This window comes from Rousettus aegyptiacus, unplaced genomic scaffold (assembly GCF_014176215.1).
Source record: "Rousettus aegyptiacus isolate mRouAeg1 unplaced genomic scaffold, mRouAeg1.p scaffold_m13_p_5, whole genome shotgun sequence".
NCBI lineage: Eukaryota > Metazoa > Chordata > Mammalia > Chiroptera > Pteropodidae > Rousettus > Rousettus aegyptiacus.
Window position 1 is genome coordinate 80,104,172 of NW_023416308.1, and position 20,388 is coordinate 80,124,559.

The following is a 20,388-nucleotide window of genomic DNA, read 5'->3' on the forward strand; positions in this document are numbered from 1 at the left end:
GTTGCCAGCCAGTCTGCAACCTTTCTAGTTCCCTTATTCAGCCTTTTAAGGGTTCATGGTGGAGGTGGAAACCCCACCTTCCAGCCAGCTTCCGGAAGTGAGCGCTGCAGGGGAGCGCACACAGTTGCTACTGTAGATGAGGATGGAGATATTTTGGCCTGAGTAAATAACATACAAAAGCGCGTTAAAGTGAGGTTTTCAATGTAGCAAACATTTATTTCCTATTTGTCAATCCTGAGCTAGGGCCTGGGAATAAAGTTAAGTAAAACAAGATTCTACTCCTCTAGGCACCAACGATCTTAGAAAGGGAGGCAAACAGGTCAACTGGCAATTTCGGTACTACATTGGAGTTATAATACTAGAGGTAGACACAGTGTGCAAGAGAGGAAGGGAGCTAATACCTGCTTCCTACTTCTGTGTGTCAGGTACTCTATCACCTTTATTCCATTTAATTATTCACTGATTATTATGAGAGGCAGGTATTGATATCTCCACTTAACAGGTGAGAAAAAGGCTTAGGGAGAACTTATTTGCCTAAGGCTCTCCCCTAGTCTAGATCAGAAACAAGAATCAAAAAGGCTTGGTTTCAAAAATCTAGGATTTTTGTGCCATACTAAAATCAACTAGCTTCAGGAAGCCAAAGGTTCACAAGAGAAGGTGGCTTCTGAACTGAGTCTGGAAAGAATCCTGGAAATTAACCAAGCAAGGGGAATCAGGGGTAAAGGGCACAGAATATCTTGAGCAAAAGTGAAAAAATTTGTATGGGGGAGGGCAGAGGAGGATAAACAATTTGTAACTCGGGAACAAAAAGCAAGGAAGTGACCAGGTTTGTGAGTCATGATAAAAAGCCTCAAATTTATCCAGTGATCTTTGAAGCATCTTAATCAAGTAAATGACCTGATGGGATTTTCATTTTACTCTGGGAGATGGTTTAGGGAAGGGCAGGAAGTAAGTTTGTTTTTTGCAAGGACCTCTTAAAATTCAAAGGAGAGAGAATATGGCTCTAAGCTAATGTAGTAGCAATGAAGATGGAGAGTAGATGAGTTCTAGATATATGTAAGAAATATAATCGGAAGGACTTGTGGATTCATAAAGATATATTTAAGAGGTAAAGTCAGTAGGACTTAATTGAAGGTGGTGTGGAAGGGAAGTGAAGAAAATAGTAGTCTAGAATGATACTTGGGTCTCTGGCTTGGTTGGAAGCAGCATAGGATTAAACAACAAACAAACAAACAAACAAAATAAAAGAGACAGTGATATTAGGAAGGAGGGAAAGAAATGAAGTGTTGAGTATCACACATCTTGCTTTTGAGGTATCAATCACTGCTGGGTAGAAAGTCTGATTTAGTGAGATGGTGATGGCTGTAGATGCCAATCATTGACTTGTTCCAGGGGACAATGGGTAGAGTGAGAAGAGTGAAAAACTAAGGGTGGAGCAATAAAGTACACCAACATTCAATGAGGAAGCAGAGAAAGAAGAGGAGGAAGAGAAGATGGTCAAAGAAGTTAAGCCCTGGAAGGAGACAGAGTGGGCAACTATGATAGGGCCATAAAACAAAGATTGGGAAGTGTGCACTGCATGAAGCAGCAAGGAGGCCATTGTTTTTCAGTGTCAACAGAGGAAAGAATAAAAAAGAGCAGAAGCCTCATCACGAGGAGCAAATACGAAGTGAAATCATATTCATAGACAGTGTTGACAGCACTTTGGAAAAGCCTGGTTGCAAAGAGAAAGAATAAATGGGGGTGAGTGGGTGGGTTGGGAGGTGCTCCCAAATAGTACTGGTTATAGTATCTATAGAGGAACCTGAGACAGGAAGGAGTAGGGAGACCTGAGTATGATGGAGCAGGGTTAGGGGTGAGAGTCAAGTCACAATCATAGCACTTCAGGGTTAGGGAGATAAGCTGTCTGCAGCAGTCAACAGGTGAGGGTTCAGCAGGGCTTCCAACAGTGCAGAATAAGGAAACGAGCCAGCAACTGTGGGGCAAGGGACAGGTCCACTCTCAAGGGTTGATTAATGTCTTCAGCAGAGCTGGGAAGTTGGGTGTTCCCCAGCCTGTCACAGGATCCCAGCCAGGGCCAGAGCAGAAACCCTGACCCTGCACCTCTTCATTCAGACAGGACTCATGGCAGCCACGGGTTACCTAGGGAGAAGGTGGCCATCAGATCTGGACCTGCTGGTACCAGCACTAATATACTACATCCTCTCACCCTGTATTCACATCGCATACGCATGAAAATGTCCACACCCCTCCCCTCCACACTCACGTCAAAGAGTCCTGCCCCACGCTGCTGGTAGAGCCTTGGGTTGAGAAAGCCAAGAGGGGGGTGGCCACTGAGGATTCTGTGTTCATTTATCAGGGACAGGAGCCCTCCAAACACTGGGGTAGAGGCCTGCATGGGTGAGGGTACAAGTAGAAATTATGGATTTGGAGTGATTGGACTTTGGGGGAGGGATGTTTAAAAAGATCAGAGGTCTCTGAGGAGTCAGGGATCCTCAGTACAAGGTCTTGGGGGTAGGGCCTGAGGGTAGTTCCTGAAGGTTTGGAGCCAGGCTGATTCTCACCGAGGTGCCCGAAACCCATGGAATGGGTACATGGTTGCTGACCACCCAGTAGCCATCAGAGAGCGCAGCCACATCTGGGTAGGCACGGCCACTGGCATTGAAGTAACTGGATGGTGGCAAGTGGGGGCTGGAGCTCAGGAACTGGGTTACAGCTTCCTCCTGAAAGGCATTGTTGAGTAAGTATTGTCTCCTGACCTGAGAATTCTTGCCCTTCTCCCCCACCTGTCATCCATCCACACAGACATACACTACACATACCTGGTATGAAGGGCGTGGGAACACATTGCTGAAACCACCACCACTGATATAGTCAACAATCTCACTTGTGACTCGGAAAGGATTCTGGAACGATGTACCTCCCACCGTGGTAACATAGGGGCTGAGGGCAGAAGATAGCACTCAGATTGTAGGGGCCCCAGGGACACCTCCAAAGTGTGTGGGGATGGGTGAGTTTGGCCTGGGTCTTGCTAGAGGGGCTGGACTCTGTGGGGAAGCATGTACATGGGAAAGACTAAGAGGTTTTGAGCCCTAAAGGCATGGCTTTAGGTGACTGCATACTTTCCCTACAGAACACCCACAACATCTTCCACTAAAATGCCTGGGGACCGAGGAAGAGCAACACTGGGAACTGTGTCCCACTCAGGAGACTTGGGACCTGGAACCTAGAGGAAGAAGACGGGAATGCAGCAACCAGAGCAGATAGAGCTAAGACTGAGCCATGGGAGCACCTGGTGGGGTCAAGAAAAAGGTTCCAGATCATGACGCCACATATGAAAGGTTGGTGGTCACAGATAAGCGGTGGGGTGGGATGTTTACCTGGAGGCAGGGAAGCTGGGACGGAACTGGTGTCTTCCAGAGGTAGACCAACACCCAGCCCCACTGTCACCTGGGATAGAGACCAAGTTTGGCTCTCAGATTAATTGGTTAGAACCTGGTATGTAGGCTCAATGTAAGAGAGGAAATGCAAGCGTTAGTCGTTACTGCAAGTGGTCAGAGTTTAGAGGTCATGTCTGTGGTCTCAGTCAAGTTCAGATTATGAGTCAGAGATCAGGTTCAGGGGTCAGTATGGAGTAAAAACTTTCAGGTTGGGTGGATGGGTGGAGGGTCTAGGTTCACAGTAGGAGGTCACCTGAGGCAAAGAGCAGGGTAAGACCCCGAGCAGCAGCCTTCATGAACTCAGTGTTGACCCGCTGGATGTAGGTGCTGCTGAGAGAATCCTCGTCATCTCCGTAGCTCACAGTGTGCACAGGTGGCAGGGCTGACTCATTACTGAGCAGCAGGAGCCACTGCAGGAAGGGCTCCTGTGATTCATGCCGCCCTGGATGTTTTTGTGGGGAGGGGGGCACAAAGGGTAGTCATTTGGGGGGTTGTTAGAACCTCCCTCTAGCTCACTGAATTCCCTTAGGGAAACAGAGATCGACACTCATCCCTACCCCTCTCCCCACCAATCAGTCCCCTTGGCAGTACCAGGGCTACTGTAGACCCAGGTGGAGATGTTGGCACCAGCACTCATCAGGTACTGCACATCTAGACTGGCCTCAATGCCAGCCCGGCCTCGGCCCTGTTGTCCAACCACACGGGCTACTGATTCCTGGTGTGCAAAGTTCCCACCAAAGAGGCGCATGAACTCGGCCAGGTCTGAGTCATGGAAATACTGCTCCAGGAACTACAGAGGGAATCAGAGCAGAAATCACGGATCAGAGGATGTAGCCCCAAGGGTCAGGACAGGAGATACTGTCCCAGATTACAGGACAGGGAATAAGAGCAGGTCCCAAGCTGGTCAGGCTCCCTGAGGAGGCTGTGAGGACCCTGGGACTCCTGCATGGCTCACCTGGGCACAGGCTTGGCTGTTGTTGGTTGTGCCAGAGCCCACATCTTGTGCTGTCAGGTTATATCGTTCACGGATCACGGATGGGGTCACTCCCAGGTGCAGGCCAATAGTCCCTGCCACCTGTGGCTCCGGGCGTTGCCTCAAGGATGATGTGGGGGGAAAGCGGTGCAGCCCCCCGACTGTGGGGAAAGTCAGGTTTGAGGGTATCTTTTTGACTTCAATTCCCACTTTACTGTGACCCTACTTCCTGAACCTCTCCATGGCATCTAAACTTCTCCAGCCCCTGGCTTTCCCTGCCCCAATCCCACCAACCCCACTGGGTGTTACCAAAGTCCACATGGGGGGCCAAGGCCTTCGGGAGCTGGTAGGGACGTGGGGACCTTACAACATGGGTCTTTGTAGGTCCCCCCACATAGCGATGAAACTCAGCCCCAGAGAGCAGCAGTTCTGCCTGTCTGGAGGTCAGAGATCAGAGAACAGAGGTCAGAAAGCATGGAATGGAGCAGAGGAGGCTGCCTGAGCATCACTGGGCAGTTAGTTGTCATCTTCCCCATGCGTTAGCTCTCACTCATAGCCCCCAGCAAGCTCTGAGCTCCCTCCAATTGGGGTGACTGATGGCATGATTGGTACCCTCCATGGGGCAACCATTCCCTCTTACCGGACACTCATCCAGCAGGTCAGAAAGTCCTGAGTGGTCACTGAGTGGCAGTTCCAGGCTCCAGCCGCCAAGAGCCATTTTTGGACCGTGCGGAGGGTGAGTGGTGATGGCCGGACCAGTTCAGCCACATCCTCCAGGGTCAGGTATTTTCCTGCAGGGATTCATCGAGGTTCTTGCCTTTATTCATTGCTTTTCCAAGTTGCTTTTTTTGGACCTCAACAAAGAGATAGTCGAATTTCCCAGGAAGCCTGGAGCAGGGTCTTTGAGGGATGAGTAGGAACTTTCTAGCAAAAAGTTAGGCCGTTGTACAAAAAGGTAGGCTGGTGCAGCTTATATTGGGGGGCCCAGGGAAGAAAAGGCTGGAGAGACTGGGAATGCCAGAGCCAGGAATACGGATTTATCCTAAAGGCTGTTAGATTACGAATGCTGCACCACAGTATGCACTGCCATGATTGTGAAAAACAGATGAGGTTCATAATTAAAACTGTCCATTTTATCTCTAATGAGAGTTTTCAAAATGTTTGGAGCCAATTATGAGATGACATCTAATTTAGCTCATGTTTTCATACTTCCTAATTTTAAGCTTGACATGAGGGCGAATCACTGTTTTCCTGTTTGGAGCCATAAATACTAGTACTTGATTCCTGGGCTCATCTGAGAGTGCTCCCTGCACACACACTGCTCTTCTCCCCCACATGAATGGTTTCAAGCAGGAGGACACAATCCAGCTTGACCACTGAAGCAAAACACTGACTATTTGGGAGCAGAGTAGGGAGTTGGGTAGAGGGGAAGAGACGGGGGTCTGGGCAGCAGCCAGGTGAGAGAATAAACAACTGGGTTGGTAGCAACAAGGGAGAAGTGGTGAGACGTGGACTACTCCTAAAGTTATTTCAGAGTTGGAACTGACAGTTTCAGTGTTTGAATGGAGAAGGAAATGGGAGTGGACTTGAGGGTGAGGGAGGAATTTGAGGCAATGAGCATCTAGGTGTACAGACGGTCCCTGAATTATGATTAACGATTTGTTGACTTTACAATGGTGCAAGACCAATATGCGTTCCATAGAAACCATACCTTGAATTCTGAATTTTTATCATTTCCTAGGCTAGTGTGTATGGTACAATTCTCTCTGCTGATGCTGGGCAGTGGCAGTGCGCCACAGCTGCCAGTCAGGCACACAGTCATGAAGGTATAAACAACTGGTACTCCAGAGCAGTGGTCCCCAACCGTTTTGGCACCAGGGACTGGTGCACCTATGAGAATTTAATGCCTAATGATCTGAGGTGGAGCTGAGACAGTGATGCTAGCACTAAGAAGCAGCTGCAAATACAGATGAAGCTTTGCTAGCTCGCCTGCCGCTCATCTTCTGCTGTGTGGCCCGGTTCCTAACAGACCACTGCTCTACAGTGTACTATGTTGCCAGTGTTTTTTGGATATTGTGTTCTGAGCACAGTAAAGGTAGGCTAGGCTCAGCTGTGATGTTCAGTAGGTAGGTGTATTTAGTCCATTTTTGACTTAATATTTTCAACTTATGGTAGGTTTGTTGGCATGTAACCCCATTATAAGTACAGAAGCATCTGTACTAGATGCTACTTCCCCATTTGTCTGATAGCTGAATCCAGATCTGATTCATAAAGCTTGTGTTCTTAACCACATTCACTTTTAGGTTTCCAGCCTGATGAACCCATGTGAAAAGTTTTGGAGGAGAATACATGAGTTAATTTGGGACAGTTTAGCTCCAGTTCACTTTTATATTTGAAAATGCTTTAGTGAGAGCCACTGTCATTCATCTGCCCTATAACACCCCTTTGACGGGCACTGAGAGCATGACCCTGACGTGATATGCACTGTTTCAGGCTCAGCCCAGCCCTGTGTCCCTCCACTGCATCCCACATCCCCCATCCAGTCCCAACAAGCACCGTAGCGAGGAGAGCGGGGATCCGATACAGCCTGCACCAGCTTGGACAGTCTTTCCAGGTTCTGCTGTCTCAGGGCAAAGGTGAGAATCAGCTCTTCCTCAGGGTCTGCTCGGCCCAAAGATGCCCAGCCTGGGGGCAGCCTGCAGGGTCAGGGGTCAGGAACATGGTCTTTGTTAGGGTGGCGATGGGAAACAGTAGTCATGGAAGGTTCAGGATTAGGTGGGATGACCTTAAGTAGGATCCCAGAAGCAGATATGGCTCACAGCCTGGGAACCTGGGAATGAGACTATGGAATGGGTACCAGGAGCTGGTAAGTGGTAAGGGGGTGAGGGAAGCTAGGACCAGGACACTGGGTGCAGGATAGGGCATGGGAAACGGGGCAGTCAGTGTTAAATCAACTCACGTCCGCTGCTGATCAGGCTCGGGGCTGTAACTGCATTTGCCAGCGACGATGAGGGCTAGGAGCCCTAGGAGGCTGCAGAGATGGCAGGTGGGTTTTAGCAGGAGCCGGATTGTCATTGCGTACCCACCCTCCAATATACACTCCCTCCAAAGTGATCCCCTTCTTCCAGGGCCTCCTAATTTCTCACCAGGCTGTGAGTCCCATTCCGACTTTCCGATGATCCGCTGTCATGTGACGGATCACATGAGCCCTGGAGTCTACCGCTACCACCCTTCTGCCCAGAATCTAGAGGCCGTGCTGGCTCCTCCCTCAAGTGGGCGGTCCTGAGTGCTGGGGAATGGGTGGAGCTGCCCCTCGTCTTCTCCCTTTGTGGCCCTTTAAAGTGCTGGGTTAAACCCTGTGCTTCACTCCCTTGCTGGGGTTGTCCAGCAAAGCAGCGCTTAGCGGGGCTTAAGAAAGGTGCCCCGGAGGCCCACACACCCACTAACCCAGGTTCTTCCTAGCTGTATATCAGGACAGGAAAGTCACCTAGGTTCCCAGAGCCCAGTTTTCTTCATTTAGAATACAGTGTTATATTAAAAGTAGTCTGTCTCTTAAGGTTGTAGTGAAATCTACAGATAAAGCAAGCAAATTGCTCAGCAGACAACCTGATGGCAGTCTCAACAAACGTGAATTTCTATTACATGTGAATATATGGTGGCCCCAAGAAAAACACATAAACCACTTAGCTACTCCTGTATCCACCCCTACGTCTTTGAAGACCCTCAGGCCTAGAGCTGGATATCCCTAAGATCTCTTCCTACCCAACTAATCTCTCCCTCGGTCACTGTCTGCTTTCTTCCTGGCCTCCTGCCTGTGTTAGAGAGAAAGGTCGATTGAAGCGAGATGGCTCCTTGTGTCATTACCACACTAGATTGCTCCTATGTCTACCACTCCTCTGTGCCTCTTGAGGTGTCCACAATGTCCCAGGTACCTTTCAATCATCCTCCCATCCCGCTGGTCCCCACAGAACAAAGCTGGACACTGGATACAAACTGCAGTTTATTAAGGCTCCAGAGTGAGAATTGGCACTTGGTTCTGGGCAGGGGCAGGGGTGTCAATGGAACCCAAAGGAGCTGGGCCCAAATAGGTTTGAGGACTTTCCCCATCCCTCCTACCCCCCAATAAATAAAGTCTCAGCTCCATCTCAGGATGCTGGTGCAGGGCAGGAAGCCCTCACTGAGGAGAACCCAGGGCTCCTGCCTCCTTCATATTTCTCCCCACACTGGACCCGGCCACAGGTCAATGCCCCACAAGGCCGGGGTGAGATGTAGGACCTGCCCCCACTGGAGGAGTTTGGGGTAGGGAGCTGGTCTCCCCTGTGGCCAACTATGGTCCGAGGCTGCCCAGGGCAGGCTCAGATAAGGCCTGCATTGGGGACACTGTACGCGTCCCAGGTCGGGGCCCAGCCTGGGCCACAGCTAGATGTGCAGCTCCGTGTCATCTGGTGGCTCCAGGCTGGACTCTGTGCTGAGTGCTGAGGCTGAGGGGCCTTGGGCCACCCCAAATGGCGAGACAACGGGTGAGCGAGCGGCCAGAGGAGACAGTGAGGGTGAGAAGCTGGGGGACATGGCAGCTGAGGACAAGGAGCCTTCATGGCTGATGGGGGAGCGGTGAGAGGTCGGTGGGAAGATGGCCCGGGTTGCAGCTGTGTTGGCTGGCTTAGGGGGCACAGACTTGGCTCCTGGATGGGCCACGGCAGTGATGAGGGGTGGTGGGTCAATACGAGGAGCTGGGGGACATGGCCGAGCTTCATCCTTGAGTCGGGCGATCTCTGTGAAGACGCTGGCCAGTGGCTGGAACTGAGGGCACCAGCTCAGCAGGTAGTCCCAGTTATAACTGCCACGGAGCTCCTCCTCACCAGCTACAATGGCTGTCAGTGCACCTGCCACGCATGGCTTGCCATCTGCTGGGAAACCATAGTCCCCGGTGGGTGCAGGGCTCAAACCACAGCCTCCCAGGAAGGCCGTGGCAGTGGCTGGGGGGCCCTCTTCTCGGTACAGAGTGGCTCCTGCACCCGGCAGCAGCAGCCCTGCCTTACGGCCCTTATACCAGGTGTCAGGGGCAGGTGGCTCACAGGATGTGTCACTCAGTCCATCTGCATCCTGCTGAATGCCTGAGTCGGGGCCACGGGCAGCCAGAGAGGAGGCCACACTAGCCACACGGGGGAACTCGTTGATCATGCGGATCTCGTCATCCTCCGCAGCCTCTGCTGAGCCTCGGCCGCTTGAATGTGAAGGGTCCAGGGAGCCACCCCGGGGGTAAGGACCTCCAGCTCCAGGCCCACTGTAGCTAGGGAGAGTCTGGTGATACAAGTGCTCGGAGGGCAGTGGGCTGGGTGGCTCTCGGCCCAGTTTCTGCAGGGAGCCACTGGCCAGGGGTGCTGCCTGGGACATTGGGCCAGGTGCTGCCTCCATCTTTCGGCTACGGGCCCGCACCAGACCTAGGACCAGGGCCGCCAGTGCTAGCACCACCACTACTCCCAGGGAGGCTGCCACAGCGCCCACCAAGAGCAGGTTGAGGTCAGGTGCCAGGCCCAGTGCAGTGTGGGTGATATCCACAGTCACGGGCACTGTGGCACTCCGGGAACCAGGCAGAGGTCCCCGTGCCACCACCTCCAGCCTCAGCTCCCGAGGTGCCTCACGCCGGGTCCGGCTCCCACCCCCAGAGGGGCCTGTTCCACTGCCTGGTGCCCGGCTGTCCACCCGCAGGTACAAGGCACCTGTAGTCTGGTTGATACTAAAATAGGGGGAAGAGGTGGCAAGGGAATAGAGCACCAGGCCATCAGCACCTCCATCCTCATCTGTGGCCTGTACATGACCCAGGCTGTGGCCACGCCTGGCACCTTCTGGCACTTGGAAGTGGAAAGCTGGAGCCAGGAAGACTGGGTCATACTCATCCTCACCAGTTACCAGCACTGATACAGTAACCGAAGCGGAGAGATTCCCAGCATCGGCAGCACCCACCAGCAGCTGGAAGCTTCCTGTGTGCTCATAGTCAAAGGCCACTCGTGCCCGCAACTCCCCTGTTGAGCTGTTCAGTGCAAATACCTCCCGTCCCTCAGGCCCTGGCCCAGCCTCCAACAGGCTGTAGCGGAGCCTCCCAAAAGCCCCGGCATCCCCATCAATCGCATGCAGAATGGTCACAAGAGTGCCTGGAGGCTGGTTCTCTGCCAGGCTGGTGCTGAGCAAGCTCAGTGGGAAAGCAGGACCATAGTCATTCACATCCTGGACCTCAATGGTCACTGGTGCCAGAGCAAAGTGTGCCCCCACAGGGTCGGCAGCTTGAACTACAAGCTGATGTTCAGCCTGGGTCTCACAGTCCAAGGGGCGGGCCAGTCGCAAGGCACCTGAGCTCTCTTCCAGCTCAAAGAGCCCAGAAGGGTCACCTGAGCTGAGGGTGAAACTCACGAGGCCATGAGGGCCCGGGTCAGCATCAGAGGCCTCCACATACAGGAGCTCAGCTCCAACAGGTGTGTCCTCAGGCACTGCCACATGGTAAGCTGTTCGGGTAAAGACAGGTGGGTTGTCGTTGACATCCAGCACGGTGACGGTGACAGGCACGGCTGTGCTGCGAGGTGGCTGTCCCCGGTCAGCTGCAGCCACAGTTAGATTGTACTGGGTTAGGCTTTCAAAGTCCAGAGGCTCGAGCAACACTAGGCAGCCCAGCACACGGGGGCCTAGTCCACCACTCTCCCCAGCTTCAGCAAGCCGGGGTTCCAGCTGGAAGACTCGGCCCCGGTTGCCACTGATGATACTGTAATCCACAGTGGCATGGGTGCGGCTTCCATCGGCATCTGTGGCCTCCAGGGTGAGCAGGGTGGAACCAGGGGGCAGATCCTCAGTCACAGCCACATGGTAGTGTGGCAACGTGAAGCTTGGGGTGTGGTCGTTCTGGTCCTGCAGCTGCACATGCACCGTGGCTTGTGCTGCCCGGCCTGGAATCCCATGATCTCGTGCTTCCAGCACCACGTCCACCACTCCTGCCCCCTCGTGGCCCAAGGCCACTGTTCCCACTGTTGTGAACAAGGTCCCTGAGATGAGAGGGAATAGAGAGAAACAAGCATTCAGCAGAGGCTGTGGAAGTGCCCCTTCAGAGCCTAGGAAATGGCTTCAGAAGTTAGATTCCAGAGAATGACCTGTGTGCACTTGGAGATTATGGGATGGTCTCCAGGATTCAGGGAACGACTTCGAGTTGTGCAGCCAGAACAAGGGTTAAAATAGAAACAAAGGGGGAAAATGTACTCCCTGGGTCAGAGATCCAGGAGTTAAGTTTGGGCAAGAAATTCTAGGAATGAGGTCAGGATATGGCCCCACATAGTTAAAGATAAAGAGTCAGTTTTTAGGAAGGACGCACCGTTGTTGGGGTCAACTCTGAAGCCCTCAGCAGGGGAAGCCAGGTGGTAGGAGATATGGCCATTGGCACCCGAGTCCTGGTCAGTGGCAGAGACGGAGAGAATGGCACTGCCTGGGGGCGTGTGCTCCAGTAGCATCACCTGAGGTGTGAGGACAAACGTTTATGGCCATGCAGCCCTGCTGCCCACTCGGCCTGTGTTCTGGAGCTTGGTCTCATGAGCCCTGCTTAACATCCATTCCAGCTTGGGCCCATACTCCTTAGTATTTGAATTGCGCACTTTCCCCATTTCTGGGCACCAGACAAAGAACCTGGACAGTTCTCAGGACTTGCAAGGCTGATTTAGTTGAGATCTCCCATCCCCAGAGTGCTATCCCCAGGTCAGTTCTAAGGTCCAGCCCACCTCAGACTTCCAGCTTCCTCATTTTTCTCCAACATGAACAAACCTGGGCCCAGATGTGAGGACATCTTGGGGTGCCGGTACCTGGTAGAGGCTCTGTGAGAATGCAGGTGCATTGTCATTGATGTCTTCCACAAGTACCGTGAGGTTGGCATGGCCCTCATGAGGCCCATCATGAGCCAGCAGCTGCAGGTGGTAGCGGTCACGCTGCTCAAAGTCCAGGGGGCCTGTGAGGGAGACACGGCCCCCATAGCGGCCTACACTGAAAGGATCCTGGGGCCCAGACGAGCTCAGCGCATACCACAGCACCGGTCCAGAATCCACGTCATTCCCTGTGACCTGAGCAATCTCTGAGCCCAATAGTGCATCTGTAATACACAGGACAAACGTGTCTGGCATGGTCCCAGACACCTCTTGAGCCCCAAAGTGGGGAACGATGCTACCCTACTACCCTTTGTACCTAACTTTACTCAGCCCTCACCTTCGGACACTCGGAGCTCCCAGGGCTGGGGGATGGTGGGGCGATTGTCATTGGTGTCGATGACCATCACCGTCAGGGTAGCTGAGCCCACCAGGGCTGGACTTCCTCTGTCTGTGGCCATCAGTACCAGCCTGGACACAAGAAGGGAAAGCACAATCAGGGGCAGGCCCCTGGGGATAAGGGAGAACCCTGGGCAGGGCTAGAGAGACTCAGGGTGTGGTCTAGAGATTAAGGAAGATTCAAGGCAGGACTTGAAATTGGGCGGACCCAGATTGGGGTCCCAGGATCTACAGAGCCAGGACTCACCGTGTTTCGGCCCAAATCTCACGATCCAGAATGGCTGTAGTAGTGATAGTACCCGTGGCTGGGTCGATGTGGAACAATCCTCGTGCTGGCTGGGATGCGGCCAAACTGTAGGAGATCTGTCCACTGGGGCCTTGATCCAGGTCATCTGCTTCCACCTGGTGAGAATAGGAGGCTGCTGGCACTGACTTGGGCATAGACAAGTCAGACCAGCCCTACCTCCCATCTTCCCATCACATCCCATACCTGCACCAGGGGCCCTTCCAAGGGCCTAGACTCAGGCAGGAAGGCCACGTAGTGGGGCCGCAGGAAGCGGGGAGCATTGTCATTGGCATCTTGCAGGGTTAGGGTCAGCACGGAGAAGGCAAAGGCTCCTCTACTCTCTGCCTGCAGCACCAATCGCAGCCGTGGGCTTGCCTCAAAATCTAGTCCCTCTGCTGAGCGAACTGTGATGGCTCCTGGGAGGCGAAGTGCATCACTGACAGCCCCTTCCTTGCCCTGGAGCCTCCCTCTCTGAGGCCCCTTACTCAAAGGCAGCCCCTTCCCACCCGAGCCTCCCTGGGTCCAAAGGGTACTTCCCTCAGGAATCTGCCCTTTCACAGACCCCTCTGCTACTGCCCCTTACCTGTGTTAGGCTGGATGGAGAATGTCCCTTTCTCATTCCCACTGAGAATACTGTAAATGATTGGTCCATTTGAACCCCCTGTGTGGACAGCCTTGGGGGAGGCAATGGGAGTCCCTGCGGAGAGCATAGTATTGGTTGGACTGTGAGCACTATACTGAAAGAGTCTGGGGGTCATTTTGAATGAGTAACCCCAGACAATGCAGAGAACCATGGTTGGAAGACATGGTTTGGGACTTACCTGCGGGTGCATTTTCACGGAGAGCAATGTCACTACTAGCCCGGGGAAATCGGGGTCCACGTTCAGACTCCCCCTGTAGCCCAATAACAACCACACCAGTGGCAGAGCGAGCAGGTCGGCCAAGATCGGTGGCCACGATGAAGAGGACACGATCCTGGGGGCCCACAGCTACAAGGGAGCGGGCCACACGGATTTCACCAGTGTAAGAGTCCACAGTGGTGCCAGGAGGTGGTGTGCCTGCCAGCCGATAGAGGATGGAGGCATTGGCACCAGCATCACGGTCTTCGGCTCGCAGAGTGGCCAGAGCCAGAGATGGAGGGCTAAGGCTGGGTCCAGGGCGGGGCAGGCGCAGCCTCAGGGGACTGGTGGGGAAGGTGGGTGCGTGGTCATTGACGTCACGCACCGTGATGGTGACAGACACCGTGGTGCTCAGGGGCCCAGCAGCTGCACCATCCACCGCACTCACGGAAAAGGCATAGCTGGGACACTGCTCTCTGTCTAGGGCTGTGGCTGTGCGTAATTCCCCAGAGCCGGGTTCCAGCAGGAAGGCTCCTGTTGCACCTGCACCCAGGTAGTAGGTCACATGGCCATTGGCCCCAGCATCAGGATCATGAGCCTGTAGCTGCAGCAGGAGGGTCCCTGCAGCTGCATCTTCAGGCACCTCCACAGAGTAGGCAGGCACAGGGAAGGCTGGGGCATGGTCATTGGCATCTAGCACTGTCACTATCACAAGCAGAGTGGCACTGAGAGCTGGCTGGCCTCCATCCTGGGCCTCTATCCGCAGATGGAATGCTGGCTCCACCTCCCGGTCTAGTGGCCTCATGGTGCCAAACTCCCCAGAAACCAGATCTAGGACAAAGGCTCCTGATGGATCCCCATCTGCAGAAAAGGGCATGCACACATAAGCATACCTGTGTCAGCCCATGGGAGTGTTTTACAGGCAACAGCAAAGAATGAAAGAGACGAGGGGAAGAGAGAGAAGTTGATGAGAGGAGACACATAGAGAGAGAGAACGGGGTGTGGGTGGGATGGGTGGGGTGGGTGGAGCACATGCACACAAGAAAGAAACTGGAATAAAGGAGGAAAAAGAAAGAGAAACACAGAAGGTAAAGAATGATACTATAAAGTAGATCTTCTCAGAGTGTGGTCTGGGAAGTCCTGGAAGTCCCCTGAGACTCTTTCAAAGGAGTACATGAGATCGAAACTATTTTCATAGCAATACTAAGACATTATATGCCTTTTTCATTCTCATTGTCTCACAAAAAATGTAGAGTGGAGTCCAGATTTTACAAGACGTGTGATGACATCATCACCTGAGTGGTTAATGGAATGTGTGTGTATGTATTCTTGTGGCTTCTAGAATATTTTAGGTAGAAAGTTGAGCATAAATATGTGTGTTTTCAGAGATTTGTTTGTTTGTTGCTGGCTTACCTTCAGTTACACCTGCTATAATCTTTGCCATCTCATTATGGTCCAACAAATTGTTACATGAAACCCTAACACTTCCTTGTACCTATGCAGAAATACAGCAGTGTAGCTCATTGGCTTGTTTTGCAATATTTTATAACCTTCTCGGCTTTAGATCTAATACAGTGAATATTGATATATTTATTATATATTTATAATGTTATATCACACTATTATCTCATATAAACATAAACTTTAGAGAGTTCAAAAAATTAAGGATGTTAAAGGTTCTTGAGACCAAAAAGTTTGAGAACAACTGTTCTACAAGGAGAGACAAGAACGAAAAAGAAAAGAAACAGAAACATAAAAGCAGACGCAGAGGGAAATAAGCTGGAGAAGCACAGGAGACACTCGGAGACATAGATACATGCATGAAAGAAAAAGAGGAATACATAACAGAAGGAAAAGGAAACCCCAACACACTGACAGAGTCTGACATAGGACACAGTAGTAGAACTGGGCACATGGGGGCTAGGTTAGTGAGTGTGGGAAGGTTCTCACCCACAATGCGGTACTGCAGCTGCCCGTTGGCTCCTACATCTGGGTCGGAGGCCCGCAGTGTGATAAGGGTCTGGGGATCCTGGCCCTCGGGTACCTCTAGGGAGAGGTGGGCACTCCCAAAGGTTGGGGCATGGTCATTCTCATCCTCCACGGCCACTCGCACTGTAACATGGGTCAACAGTGGGGGCGATCCTCTGTCCCGGGCATATGCTGTGGGGAAGCAAAATTAATGAGCTCTAGCCTGCTCCCATCCCATGGAGAAACTCACACCACAGAGTGTTCATACATGTTCACCAGGTGTACACACAAACCAGAAAATGTCCATCTCTCCACATACCACAAGCACATAGGTGCCTACGTGTGGGCATACATACATAAATATACAGATGTCAGAGATGTTATTGGTACATGCAAGATGTATCTTGGACTAGTGGTGGTGTGACAGAAAAGGCACTAAATGAGGTATCAAAAGATCTGGGTTCAAGTCCCAGTTCTGCCACTTCCAAGCTGTGTTAGCTTGAACAACTCACTTCACCTCTCTGGTACTAAATAACAATAGGCTCCTCTGTCAAATGTCTGCAGTATAATAAAGGGCACAGCTGTGACATTAGACATTTGACAGTTTTATGATCACACTGGTGATGGTCTAGAAGTCAGTTCACCTTGCACTCTGCCAAACTCTTGACTCCCCAAAAGGATCCGAAAATATAACAGAAGCTGTGCTGTAATTGGGTGGGAACATCTAGAAGGTAATTTGAGGGTTCTGCCTATGTAACACTGGCGTTTACGACACCTCTCAGGCTTCTGGGGTCCTGTTAATATGTACCTGTCAGGTTGATCTCCTCCTGCTCCTCCCGATCTAGAGCCCGAAGAGTTGTGAGAACCCCAGTGTCTGGGTCTAGAGAGAAACTTTCACCAGAGATGCCTCCGTATGTCACTTGTCCATTGGACCCTGAGGAGGGGCAGCATGGAGGGTGAGCAGATGGTAAAATACTTTTTTTTTTGTCTTTTTGCCCCAGTCCATCCCTCTCTCAACTCATCCTCCCAGGCCTTACCCAGGTCAGAGTCCGTCGCCTGCAGAGTGAGTAGAGATGTGCCAGGCGGGCTGTTCTCCCGCAAGAGGACGCTGTACTCCTGGTGCTGGAACGCGGGCGCTTCGTCGTTGACATCAGCAACACTGACGGTCAGGAGCTGCGTGGCTGAGCGCGGTGGGGAGCCGTGGTCTGAAGCCACCACAGTCAGAATGTGCTCAGCTCGCTGTTCGCGGTCCAGGGGCCTCACCACAGACAGCGCGCCTAGGTGAGCGGTAGGGCAGGTTGGAAGGACACCTCTACATTCCCTCTGCATCGTATCCTCCTTGTCCCCAGACACCGGGCCCAACTCACCAGTGCTCGAGTGGAGCCGGAAATAGCCGTCCCCGCCAGCGGCCAGGCGATAGGTTACACGTGCCGCCTCGCCAAGGTCCAGGTCTAGGGCTACTACGTGCATTGCCACGGGACCAGGCGGCTGATCTTCAGGAAGGCGTATACGTGAGGGCGAGGCGAAGACCGGTGCGTTGTCATTTTCGTCCGTAACAAAGACGCGCGCGGAGACACGCGCTGAGCGGCGGCGGCTGGCATTGGCTGGCCGGTCGGTGGCTTCCACCAGCAGTAACAGGGCGGGCGTGGTCTCGCGGTCCAGGCCTCGCGGTGCGCTCAGCGCGCCGGTGCGCGCATCCAGGCGCAGCGCAGGCGCGGGCGGCTCCTGGCGCAACAGGCGGTAGCGCACGTCGCTGTTGGGCCCGGGGCCGTCGGCATCCGACGCGCGAAAAGTGTACAGCGCCGCGCCGGGTTCGGGGTTCTCGGGCAGCGCCAGAGCCAGCGGGTCGCGCGCGAAGGTCGGCGCGTGCTCGTTTTCGTCCTGCACGCGCACCTGCACGCGCAGCAGCCGCGCGCCCGCGCCACCCGGACCCTCGGCGCGCACCGTGAGTGCGCGCCATGCTGGGCCTGCCTCGAAGTCCAGTGGTCGTGCCAGGTACAGGCGCCCTGAGGTAGCGTCCAGGGCGAAGGTGCCGTCTGGGTCCGAGCCGCCCACCAGGGTGAACGTGAGCGCGCCCACCCTCGCCGGCTCTGGCGGCGCCACCGAGCCCAGGAGAGAGCCGGGCGGCAACCCCTCGGCTGCTGTCACCGTCAACACGACAGGCACGGGTGCCACGGGGTCTGGCTCCGAGGGATCCGGCGGGGGCTCAGCTGAGCGAGCTGAGGGAAGCACCTGTTGTGAACCAAGGCAGGAGTATGGAATCAGGGGGATCCGCGGAAAAGGGGGTCTGGGCTGGCTGGATAGGTAGCAGGAAGGGTGCTAAGAGTAGCCTGAGGAAAGGGTGCAAGGTCCCCTTGAAGGTGCAAGTTTTGCAGGTGGGCCTACAGCGGTGGCCAAGTGGATAGATTGGAGGAGGGGCGGTCATACCTGCACCAGCAGCTGGAGGCTCGAGCTCCGAGGAGGGCTACCTTGGTCGTGAGCACTTAGTGTCAGCACGTAATGGGGTCGCTCTGCTCGGATCAGGGGTGCTGCAGTGAGAAGCTCCCCCGAGTGAGGGTGGAGAGAGAAGAGCTCTGAGCCAGGACCTAGAAACAGGCAGAGAAAGGGTGAGGGCCTGGTCCCAGAGCTGGGGAGCTCATGAGGGTGTGCCACTCCCATCAAATCCCTTCTCTCCACCCCCATACCCATCAGTGTATACAGGATGGTCCCATTCTCTCCTTCATCTGGATCCTTGGCCTGCAGAGTTGTTACCAGTGTTCCTGGAGGCACACGATCTGGTACCTGTGGGGACACACAACTCACCTACAGTTGCCTCCTTCCTTTTCTTAAGTCAGAATGGAGTTCCCCTCACTTCCTTTCAGGCAGAGCCCCCCTTGTTTTGCTCTTACACTTGTTCCAAAAGGCAGTCTCTCTTACCTACACCTATAATTCTATTGGGAGCCCCCCATTCCTTATCAGTTCTTCAGGGCAGGATCCTGTAGCTTCACATACCTGTACAGGGAGGCCCCCACCAGCAGCCCCTGAAGTTTGCAGGAAGGTGGGGCTGTTGTCGTTGAGGTCGAGCACTGCGATGTGCACGGTGCCTGTGGTACTGCGGGGTGGGCTCCCTGAATCCTGCACCTGCACCAGGAGCTGGTAGCTGCTCTGCCGCTCACGGTCCAGGGTTTGAAGTGTGGTCACTTCTCCTGGGAGTGCGGGAGAGGAATCATGTATGGGATAACCTGTGATGCAGAGCCTGAGGCCTGCGGCTGAGAAGCTGGGGTTTGGGAAGTGTGGGAGGGAATCCTAGGGTGAAACTCCAGACTCAGTCCTGGTCCTCATGGCCAAGCTCTGGGGATCCTGTCTGGCTATTCAGCAATCCGAGAATGAGGCTAGGGGGCATCAGAATCTGTGTGCCAGTGCTCACCAGTCTGGGGATGGATGCGGAAGGCCTTGCTATCTTCTGATAGCTGCCGCAGGCTGTAAGTCAGACGTCCATTGGGTCCTGAGTCTCGATCAGTAGCAAAGACCCGGCCCACACTGGTCCCTGGGGGCTGGTTCTCAGCAACAGCCAGGAAGGTGGGCTCCTCGGACAAGCGGGGACTGTGGTCATTCTGGTTGAGTATGCTGACCCTCACGGTAGCTGTGCTTGTCTGCTGCCCCAACTCAGCTTTGGACCCAGACACTGCCATTATCTTCAGTGTGTATAATTCCTGGGTTTCACGGTCCAGTGCTGCCCGTACCCATAGCCACCCACTCTGGGGCTCCAGGCCAAAAAGGCTGCTTGGCCCATCTGCTGCAAGGTGGTAAGTGATGGGCCCCCCATCGGGTGCTCGAGCCTGCACTTGTAGGATCTGAGTTCCAGGGGTGATGCCTGAAGGCAGGTCCACACGGTAGGTAGGGCTGTCGAAGTGGGGAGCCAGCCCACGGGTCCCCAGGTCCTGTACCACCACCCGCAGTCGAAAGTGGCTGGTGTGGGCTGGGGAGCCCCCATCCCGGGCCTCCAGGTCCAGCTCATGGGCAGGACCCCCTGGGGGTCCCAGAGGCCCCATAAGCCGTATGTGGCCTGTGGTGGGGTCCACGGTGAAGATCCCACCACCTCCAGCAAGAAGGGTAAAGGTGACTCGACTGTTAACGCCTGAGTCAGGGTCCAGAGCCCGCAGAGTGTAGATGAGGGTCCCTGGGGCAGTGTTTGGTGGCAGCAACACCATGTCTTCAGGTGCAGGGAAGGCAGGGGAGTTGTCATTCACATCATCCAGCAGCACACGCACCCGAGCTACAGCAAAAGCCGGGGGTACTCCACTGCCTGCCCGCACCTCCAGCTCCAACACTGGTCCCAGCAGCTCCCGGTCCAGAGGGTGAAGCGTTTGTAATGTCCCTGAGGCCCCATCTAGGGAGAGGAGTCCTCGGGGATCCCCTCCTGATAGGGCAAGGGTCACAGGCCCCAAGCGACCTAAGGAGGAGGAGAGAGGGGTCAGGAAGGAGACGGGGGCAGGGGGAGGCTGGGACCTATTGAGTTGGGGCCACACTCTGGTCTCAAGAGAGGCTACGCAGCGCCCATACCTGTGCCTTTCAAAGAATTAGGGAGAAGACAGGTGTTGGCAGAGAAGTT

General features: G+C 53.9%; 2 protein-coding genes across 2 annotated transcripts in view; both read right to left on the reverse strand.

Annotated features, from left to right (window-relative positions):
• Nucleotides 1-190: 190 nt before the first annotated feature.
• TPP1 (tripeptidyl peptidase 1) lies at nt 191-7,677 on the reverse strand. The gene is made up of 13 exons (XM_016133523.2): nt 7,560-7,677; nt 7,373-7,444; nt 6,970-7,109; nt 5,054-5,204; nt 4,723-4,850; nt 4,396-4,574; nt 4,032-4,230; nt 3,694-3,882; nt 3,381-3,450; nt 2,823-2,943; nt 2,565-2,723; nt 2,267-2,392; nt 191-2,142 (listed from the first exon to the last, which is right to left on the reverse strand). Exons 1-13 carry the CDS (start codon nt 7,601-7,603, stop codon nt 2,002-2,004), a joined length of 1,719 nt encoding a protein of 572 aa, XP_015989009.2. The 5' UTR covers nt 7,604-7,677; the 3' UTR covers nt 191-2,001.
• Nucleotides 7,678-8,395: 718 nt separating this feature from the next.
• DCHS1 (dachsous cadherin-related 1) overlaps nt 8,396-20,388 on the reverse strand; it is a 33,765-nt gene continuing 21,772 nt past the window's right edge. Inside the window, exons 6-21 of the mRNA XM_036221330.1 lie at nt 19,204-20,229; nt 18,789-18,982; nt 18,482-18,578; nt 18,225-18,382; nt 17,165-18,029; nt 16,835-17,074; nt 16,606-16,731; nt 15,780-15,989; nt 13,812-14,690; nt 13,574-13,687; nt 13,195-13,406; nt 12,952-13,106; nt 12,646-12,776; nt 12,249-12,532; nt 11,768-11,906; nt 8,396-11,444 (exon numbers count right to left, since the gene is read on the reverse strand). Of these exons, the coding sequence (XP_036077223.1) occupies nt 8,833-11,444; nt 11,768-11,906; nt 12,249-12,532; nt 12,646-12,776; nt 12,952-13,106; nt 13,195-13,406; nt 13,574-13,687; nt 13,812-14,690; nt 15,780-15,989; nt 16,606-16,731; nt 16,835-17,074; nt 17,165-18,029; nt 18,225-18,382; nt 18,482-18,578; nt 18,789-18,982; nt 19,204-20,229 (7,442 nt within the window). The 3' untranslated portion in view covers nt 8,396-8,832. The remainder of the gene's footprint in view (nt 11,445-11,767; nt 11,907-12,248; nt 12,533-12,645; nt 12,777-12,951; nt 13,107-13,194; nt 13,407-13,573; nt 13,688-13,811; nt 14,691-15,779; nt 15,990-16,605; nt 16,732-16,834; nt 17,075-17,164; nt 18,030-18,224; nt 18,383-18,481; nt 18,579-18,788; nt 18,983-19,203; nt 20,230-20,388) is intronic.